This window comes from Colius striatus, chromosome 21, assembly GCF_028858725.1.
Source record: "Colius striatus isolate bColStr4 chromosome 21, bColStr4.1.hap1, whole genome shotgun sequence".
Classification (NCBI taxonomy): domain Eukaryota; kingdom Metazoa; phylum Chordata; class Aves; order Coliiformes; family Coliidae; genus Colius; species Colius striatus.
Window position 1 is genome coordinate 72,294 of NC_084779.1, and position 9,689 is coordinate 81,982.

At 49.7% G+C, this 9,689-nt stretch overlaps 1 protein-coding gene across 1 annotated transcript; it reads right to left on the minus strand.

Moving 5' to 3' along the window:
• Positions 1 to 103: 103 nt before the first annotated feature.
• LOC133627476 (E3 ubiquitin-protein ligase RBBP6-like) lies at positions 104 to 2,503 on the minus strand. The gene is given in 7 exon segments (XM_062013215.1): positions 104 to 109; positions 444 to 547; positions 1,001 to 1,176; positions 1,915 to 1,969; positions 1,972 to 2,109; positions 2,279 to 2,330; positions 2,495 to 2,503. Coding segments are annotated over 7 exon segments (540 nt in total).
• Positions 2,504 to 9,689: the final 7,186 nt, after the last annotated feature.

A 9,689-nucleotide genomic window follows, 5' to 3' on the forward strand; every position in this document is an offset into this window, starting at 1 on the left:
CTGGAGGCAGAAAAACAGTTACAAAAAGGCACCATGAAACTTCAGGAGAGTCAGGAACAAAAGCCTCCACAGAGGGAAATGATGGCTATCCCTGTAAGGGCTGTCAATCCTAAAATCAACCCAGAGACAGAAACCTGAGCACATCCCACTAAAGGCTGATAAGAATGACTGGTCACTCAGAGCAGCTGCATTCAAAGCACCTGAGTGTTAACAGCCCATTGGAAAGGGAGGCAGCTGTGTGGAACAAGCGTGACCTGAACTGGCCACATTGTCTGTAAGGAGCTGCCAGCTTCTCTAACAACAGATCATGGCCTGGAGAAGCCAGCTGGGCCTCAGCCCATTGAGCTTTGCCTAAGGAGACCTCAAGGAACATTTCCTTCCCTTCCAGCTGTTTGCAAACAGACTTTCCTCACAAGCCCTTTCCACCCAAGCCATGGCGCTACCTGGCGTAGGAACTCGTTGGCCTCTCCAGAGTCAGGAGGAACGTCTGTCCGATGTAATGTTGGGCACTGATGTGCCTCAGGCTCCAGCAGGGCTGTTCTAATACCTGTGATGAATTGGAACCATCAGAATAGCTCTGAGCCAAACTAAGGAAAGGTCAATGACAATCAGTTCCAAAAGCACGTGGGTTAAATGCCTGCCTGTCTGTCTGTGGCAGACCCCAGTAAGTCACCAGAGCTGGCTGTACAGTGTTGTGGGAGACAAAAGGGCTGTGGGCAGCCCAAATGCCTTCCATATCCACTCTGGAATTCGCCTGCACCATTATGCTCTCTTCTCATACCCCACCTTCTGCCTGTAGAGATCATTTAAGCAGAGACATTCCAAGGGAAAAAAGAGCTGGCTGCCTTTTGTTTCTGTCTTTAGCACGAGAAGAGCCCTTTGCTGTTCTGAGGGTACTTCAGTATCCAGAAGAACAGGTAACAGAGTGTCATCTCCTCTTTCAGCTTTCACAAGGTGAGATGTGATGTTTGGAGTTAACAAACATGGCAGTAACACACACAGTCCTCACAGTCACTGTTTCGACAGCAGGGAATAACAGCTGCATCTGTCATTAACTCTTTACACAGGGGACATAACAGCTCCTCGGGAATAGGAACAGCTGAGGAGGAGGAGGTGGAGGATGGCTCCTGTGGCCAGAAGGGAGGCTTTTCCTTCTTCTTCCGAGCACAAGCTGCCCTGAAGGGAGGGAAGGGAAAGAGAAAGAGAAACATTAAAGATGAGGAAAGGAAAAGTCATCCTCTCAGACTAGTCAAATCCCTTTCTGACAGCTGGAAATGCGTGGAATGAATCCCACCTCTGCTCTGGCAGAGGGTCAGTGCAAGATGCAGGCTCATGGGGAGTTTAGTCTCCGAGTCATCACACTGCAGAGAAGGAGGAAATCTTTGTAACAGCTTCTGTAAAAGGAGCCCTATGACAGAAAACCACAAGTGCTCCCAATCCCTTTTTCACACAGCCACTCTTGTCAGCACACAGCAGCACCTGCTCAGTTCAGAGCAACAGCACTTCAGCCTGTTTCACACGTGCCATCTGATCAAAGGCAGAGGAAATCTCCAGCCTCAGCCAGTGGTGAAAGTTGACAAGAAGCCTTTGAAACTGAAACCAGAGGCAAAAGGAGCTTTCCAAGAGAAGGACTCCCCAGGAACAGCACTGAACTCTTGGTCAGAAATGCAGGTTCTTGGCACACCACAAGATGAAGCAGCTTCCAGGGGCAGCAACAGCAGGACTGCACTGTCTGCATCTTGGAACGGAGGACAGATGGGAAGGTTGAGATACATTGACACTGCTGCCTCCCTCAGAAGGACAGATGCTGGCCATTCTGGCTGCTCTGCCTCTCTCTCTCTCTCACACACACACACACACACACATGGTTCCTCTTGCTCACTGTCTGGCCAGTCCAATTAGCTCCCCACTTACACATTAGTGGCTGGGATGGCGTATTTCCCATCGCTCGTCAGCATCGCGCCCTCGTGTTGGGATCATCCACCTCCACCATGAAACTCCTGGGAATTCCAGTGCTCCTTTTCATTCTGGGAACAGTGTCACAAGGGATCAGAACTTCAAATAAAGCACTTGCAGCCAGCACAAAGCGGGGAGAACAGACTCTAAAGCCTGAACACCAGAACGCTGTGTTCTGAGAGTCCAGAGACTGTGGAGATCTCTCTGTGCACAGACACTGCTCTCTCGTGGTCCATTCAGTGCAGCTAAAAGCCCCTCAAAGGCCCATTTCTCCTTTAGCAGCTATTGCACAAAGCATGACAAAGTAGCATTGGCTACTCACAGAGCAGACGTTTGGCTGGTGGCTTTAACTCCTGCAGGTGGGATTCTTCTGTCTGTAACCGATGAGTTCTTAGGGATCAAGGCATTCTCATTGGTGTATTCTGAAAGCAAAGTCAGCACAGAAAAAGCTGTCAGTCAGTTTGTGAGCAAGTGCCTGAATGTGGAGTGTCAGAGTCCTTCAGAGAACCCCGCTACAGACAGGACAGCCCCATGGTACATCTAACATCGTGCACTTCTCATCTCAACACACGAGCTGCAGGCTGCAAGACATCTTCAGGTTTGGGAATCAAACACAAGCAGCAAAACCTTCATTTGTCCCACGAGATGAGCCCCAAAGAGCAGGGCCCTGAGGCCCCACGCCCGCCGCCCCCAAAGCACTCACTGGAATAGAAAGAGAACAAAACTGCAACAGACCCAAAAGCCTCACACACCCACGTGTGGCAAGAGCAGCTGACTGCAATCCCACTTAGAGGGATGCACCCTAAACCAGACCTGCCATAGCACAGGTTGTTGTCATACAAACAGGTATTGAGGGGAATTGAACTGGACTAAAGCCATGAGCTCATTTCACAGATACCAAAGCACTGCTGTTGCACAGGAAAGGTCCCTCAGGACAGGAGATTACTGTCTTGTGCTTTACAGCCTGAAGAAGGGAAACCAAGAGCAAGCAGCTGGCTTGCTGAGGACAGCAGACCATGTTACAAGGATCACAAGTGCATCTTGAGGACAACAGTTGGTAATGCATCTGTGACACCTCTGTCTCTGAGAGGAAAATCATGTATTGCTATTGTAGTTTGGCCCAGCCAGCACAGCTGCACCATGACAGTCTCTCCCTTGGTGCCCCCATTCACCCCCACCCTCGTTAGGATGAAGAGGCCCCAGCAAAATGGCAGTAAAAAGACCACCAAGGCTGTTGTGGATGGAGACAAGGGCAGGGAGGGCTGGCTGCCAGTTACGGTTTCGGACAAAACAGACTGCAGTGCTCGACTGAGAGAGGAAAGGAGGAAAGTTTATTCTACAAGAAACAGAATGGAATAAAAGCAAAAAGGGAGCAGGATGATGACTATTACAACCAGCACTTTAAGATCTCCCTCCCCATCCCTTCTTTCTTCCCTGGCCCAGCTCACTGCTCCCCATATCTCTCTCTCCCCCCCCATCAACGGCTCAGGGGGGCAGGGAATGTGGGATGTGGTCAGTCTCTCACAGATGGGCTCTGCCGCTTCTGTCTTCTCAGATGAGGACGACTCCTGGCATTCTTCCCCTGCTCCAACACGGGATTCCTCCCACAGGACACAGTCCTTAACGAACTTCTCTGGTGTGGATTGTTCCCTGCAGCTTCTGCCCATACAGGGTCCCTCCCGTGGGACACAGTCCTTGGTGAATATCTCTGGCGTGGATTCTAAACCACGGCTGCAGTTTGTGCAGTTGCAGGGTCCCTCTCTCGGGACAAGGCCTCTTCTAGGCATAAATTTAATGAGCTGCTTTGTTGTGGGTTCCTCCCCACAGTTACAGCTGTGGATATTGGGTCCCTTCCTCAGGACACGGCTGGCTCTGGCCATAGTTTTAAAGAAGAAAATCACTGTCCCTGGCTCGGGGTCTGCAGTGAAGTGGTTGGGTCCCCCGCAAGGGACACGGCCTCCTCTGGCCATAGTCACTGTCCCTGGCTCGGGGCCTTTAATGAAGTGAATCACTGCCCTGGTCCGGGGCCAGCTTCAGCAAAATGAGTCTCTGCCCCTGATACAGGCTCAGTATCAAAATGAGTCTCTGCCCCTGATACGGGCTCAGTATCAAAATGAGTCTCTGCCCTGATACGGGCTCAGTATCAAAATGAGTTTCTACTGCTGATGTGGGGTCTTTAAAGAAATGAAAACAAATCTCAGCTTCACCAGCTCTCTCCATAGAATGCAGGGGAGTCTCTGCTCCAGCACACCTCCTCCTCTCCTTTATCATTGACCTTGGAGTCCGCATGGTTGTTTCTCTCACTGTTCCTTCTTCTTGCACCATCACCAGCCAGAAGGAAAAAAAAGGGCAGAAGAAGGCAGAAGATGGAGGAAGAAACCTCCCCTTCCGGCTGCTTCTTAAAAAGTGCTGGTGGAGGCATCTCTTTGGCTCAGCCCCAGCAGTGGGTCTGGCTCAGAGCTGGGGAGAGTTGCAAGAAACTTCTTACAGGAGCCATCTTTACAGCCCCTTCCCCCTCACCAGAAAAGGCTGTCATGTCAAACCATGACAGTGTCACAGAGCACTATTGCAGTGGCCAGATGTGCTGCCATGTCACACAGCCCCGCTGCAAAGCCCAGATGTGCTGTTGTATTACACCGTACTGCTTCAGTGCTCACATGTGCTGTTATTTAACGGAGCACTGTGTCCAGTGCCCAGTGGTGCTGAGACGTCACAGATCCCTGCTGTAGTGTCCTGGAGAGCTGTGATTTCACAGATCACTGTTGCAGTTCACAGATGTTCTATGATGTCACACAGCCCGCTTTCAGTGCCGAGATATGCTGTGATGTCACAGAGCACTGGTGCAGTGTCCAGATATGCTACTATATATGAGAGCACTGCTACAGTGCCCAGACGTCCTGTCATGTCACTGAGCACTTGTGCAGTGTCCAGAGGTGCTGTCATGTCACACAGTCCCTCTGAAAAGACAAGATATGCTTTTCTGTTACAGAATCATGTTGCAGTGCACACATATGATGTGATGTCACAGAGCCCAGTGCTGATGCGACGTCATAGAACCCCTCTACAGTTCCCTGCAATGCTGTGATTTCACAGAGAACTGTTGTAGTGCCAAGATGTTCTCTGATGTCACACAGCCCCCTTCCAGGGCGTAGATATGCTGTGATGTCACAGAGCACTGGTGCAGTGTCGAGATATGCTGTGATGTCACAGAGCTCTGTAGCAATGTGCAGTTGTGATATGATGTCATACAGCACTATTGCAATGCCCACATGTGCTGTGATGCCACAGAGTCCCGTTTCAGTGCCCAGATATGATGTGAAGTCACATACCGCTGCTACAGTACCCAGACGTCCTGTGATGTCACAGAGCATGATTGCAGTGCCCAGATATGCTATTATATATCAGAGCAGTGATGAAGTGCCCAGATGTCTTGTAATGTCACAGAGCTCTGTTGCAGGGCCCAGTGGTGATGTGATGTCACAGAATCCCGCTGAAATGTCCAGGAATGCTGTGATTTCACGGAGCACTGTTGCAGTGCCAAGATGTTCTATGATGTCACACATTCTCTGTCCAGTGCCTAGATATGCTGTGATGTCACAGAGCACTGTAGCAATGTGCAGTTGTGATATGATTTCATACAGCACTGTTGCAGTGCCCACATGTGCTGTGATGCCACAGAATCTTGCTGCGGTGCCTTGGAGTGCTGTGATGTCACGGAGCACTGTTGCAGTGCCAGGATGTTCTATGATGTCACACAGCACCCTTCCAGTGCTTACATATGCTATCATGTCACAGAGCACTGGTGCAGTGTCGAGATATGCTGTGATGTCACAGAGCACTGTAGCAATGTGCAGTTGGGATATGATGTCATACAGAACAATTGAAGTGCACACGTGCTGTTATTCCACATGTGCCGTTTCAGTGTCCAGATATTATGTGAGGTCACAGAACACTACTACAGTGCCCAGACATCCTGTGAGGGAACTTTTGCAGTGCCCAGATGTTTTGTAATGTCACAAAGCACTATTGCCCAGATGTGTTGTTGTCACACAGCCCCGCTGCAAAGCCCAGATGGTCTGTTGTGTTACAGAATTATGTTGCAGAGAGCACATATGCTGTGATATCAGTGCAGTGATTGCAGTGCCCAGTGGTGATGTGACGTCACAGAACACTGCTGCAGTGTCCAGGAGTGCTGTGATTTCATGGAGCACTGTTACAGTGCCAGGATGTTCTATGATGTCACACAGCACCCTTCCAGTGCTTACATATGCTATCATGTCCCAGAGCACTGGTGCAGTGTCGAGATATGCTGCGATGTGCAGAGCACTGTAGCAATGTGCAGTTGGGATATGATGTCATACAGCACTGTTGAAGTGCACACGTGCTGTTATTCCACATGTGCCGTTTCAGTGTCCAGATATTATGTGAGGTCACAGAGCACATCTATAGTGCCCAGACGTCCTGTGATGTCACAGATCACTATTGCAGTGCCCAGATGTGCTGTCGTGTCACACAGCCCGACTTCAAGGCCCAGATGTGTTGTTGTGCGCACAGACCTGTTTCAATGCACACATGTGTTGTGATGTCACAGAGCACTGTTGCAGTTACCAGATGTGCTGTGATGTCACAGAGCACTCTTGCAGTGCCAGATATGCTATTACATATCAGAGCAGTGATGGAATTCCCAGATGTCTTGTAATGTCACAGAGCTCTGTTGCAGTGCCCAGTGGTGATGTGACGTCACAGAATCCCGCTGACGTGTCCTGCAGTGCAGTGATTTCACGGAGCACTGCTACAGTCCCCAGACATTCTTTGATGTCACAGAGCACTACTGAAGTGCCCAGATGTGCTGTCATGTCCCGCAGCCCCTCTAGGAAGCCCAGACATGCTGTTGTGTTACACAATCATCTTGCAGTGCCCACATTATCTGTGATGTCACAGAGCACTGTTGCAGTGCCCAGTGGTGATGTGATGTCATAGAATCCCGCTGCAGTGTCCTGGAGTGCTGTGATTTCACAGAGCACTGCTGCAGTTTCGAGACATGCTGTGTTTTCACTGACCACTGTAGCAATGTGCAATTGTGATATGATGTCATACAGCACTGTTGCAGATCCAAGATGTTCTCTGATGTCACACAGCCCCCTTCTAGTGCCTAAATATGCTATGATGTCACAGAGCACTGTTGCAGTGCCAAGATGTTCTCTGATGTCATACAATACTGTTGCAGTGGGCATATGTGCTGTGATGCCACAAAGTCCCGTTTCAGTATCCAAGATATTATGTGAAGTCACAGAGCACTGCTACAGTGCCCAGACATTCTGTGATGTCACAGAGCACTATTGAAGTGGCCAGATGTGCTGTCATGTCACACAGCCCCGCTGCAAAGCCCAGATGTGCTTTTCTGTTACACAATCATGTTGCAGTGCGCACAGATGTTGTGGTGGCCAGTGGTGCTGTGACGTCACAGAACGACGCTGTAGTGTCCTGGAGTGCTGTGATTTCACAGAACACTGGTGCAGTGTCAAGTGTGATGTGATGTTACAAAACCCTGTTGCAGTGTCCTGCAGTGCTGTGATTTCATGGAGCACTTTTGCAGTTCCAAGATGTCCTATGATGTCACACAGCACCCTTCCAGTGCCTAGATATACTCTGATGCCACAGAGCACTAGTGCAGTGTCGAGATGTGCTGTGAAGTCACAGAGCACTGTAGCAATCTGCAGTTGTGATATGATGTTATAGAGCACTATTGCAGTGCTCACATGTGCTGTGATGCCAGAGTCCCGTTTCAGTGCCCAGATATTATGTGAAGTGACAGAGCAGTGCTACTGTGCCCAGACGTCCTGTGATATTACAGAGCACTACTGCAGCCCCCAGATATGGTATTATATATCAGAGCAGTGATGGAGTGCCCAGATGTTTTGTAATGTCACAGAGCACTGTTGCAGTGCCCAGATGTGCTGTCATGTCACACAGCCCTGCTGCAAAGCCCAGATGTGCTTTTCTGTTACAGAGACATGTTGCAGTGTGCACATATGCTGTTATTTCACAGAGCACTGTTGCAGTGCCCAGTGTTGATGCCGTTACATCACAGATCCTCACTGCAGTGTCCTGCAGTGCTGTGCTTTCACGGAGCAATGTTGCATTTCCAAGATACTCTATGATGTCACACAGCACCCTTCCAGTACATAGATATTCTATGATGTCACAGAGCACTGTTGCAGTTACCAGATGTGCTGTGATGTCACAGAGCACTCTTGCAGTGCCAGATATGCTATTACATATCAGAGCAGTGATGGAATTCCCAGATGTCTTGTAATGTCACAGAGCTCTGTTGCAGTGCCCAGTGGTGATGTGACGTCACAGAATCCCGCTGACGTGTCCTGCAGTGCAGTGATTTCACGGAGCACTGCTACAGTCCCCAGACATTCTTTGATGTCACAGAGCACTATTGTAGTGCCCAGATGTGCTGTCATGTCCCGCAGCCCCTCTAGGAAGCCCAGACATGCTGTTGTGTTACACAATCATCTTGCAGCGCCCACATTATCTGTGATGTCACAGAGCACTGCTGCATTGCCCAGTGGTGATGTGACATCACAGAATCTGGCTGCAGTGTCCTGCAGTGCAGTGATTTCACGGAGCACTGTTGCATTTCCAAGATGTTCTATGATGTCACACAGCACCCTTCCAGTCCCTAGATATTCTATGATGTCACAGAGCACTGGTGCAGTATCGAGACATGCTGTGTTTTCACAGGGGACTGTAGCAATTGTTATAAATTGCTGTGATAAAGTTCACTGGCCAATTTAAGTGACTCATGGATCAAATTTATTAAGCAAGCGGCAAATAAGCAAAACAGCGCTGGGCGGCCGGGAGATGCTGCTCACCAACAACTCACGAGCCCCCTCCCGTATCACAGTCCCTTGATACAGTCCTGATCAGTCGGGTGCATCGCTCCCTGGTGCACTCTGCGCATGTGCTCATCTTGTGACTGAGGGGTCTTCTTCTGCCTCTCGGTGGTTGTAGGGTGGTCGCTGGCATGAAGTCAGTAGTCTTCCTCTAGTGGCCCGCTCATGAACTCTTCTCTTGGCCCTTATCAGCTCATGCACAACCTATTGTACCTGCTATAAGTATCTCAGCCAACTGCTCCTGTGCACATTGTAGAAGCTTTACGGTTAAAGTTTTACCAGACTTTTACAATGACTTTAAACGGTTCCTTGCACAACTGTTCTGTCATGATTTGATTAACCAACACGACCTTTTCCATTACACTACCTTGCAGTGTCACTGTCTGGTTTTCTCCAGCTCAGGATTGTGCCTCCCCAAAAGCAAGTGCACATTTGAGTGGATGGAAAGCAGGAGATGTCCTTGAGCTGGCTGAAGTGTGAGCTGGCCTTTAGGCTGCTGTTGTTAGTGCAGGCAGGATGTTTGGCTCAGCAACAGGGGAGAGAGAAATGCTTTTAGAACTAGAAGAATGTAGTGATCAAAGTCCTAGTCATAGGACACAGACGGTGACACAGAAGGGAGGCAGCAGGGCAGCAGCCAAAGCCCGTGTTTCAAGGTGCTTGTACAAGAGCACAGTTGCAATACACCAAAGGATGCAAATACTTGTGCAAGTCACATAGGCTGCCCATAGAGTCCTTAATTCTTCCTGCACTGCAGCTGCCAAACTCAGCCTCTCTGTCCAAGTGCAGAGAATTGATGTGTCTCTGGCAGAGCTCCCCATTTTCTCTCTG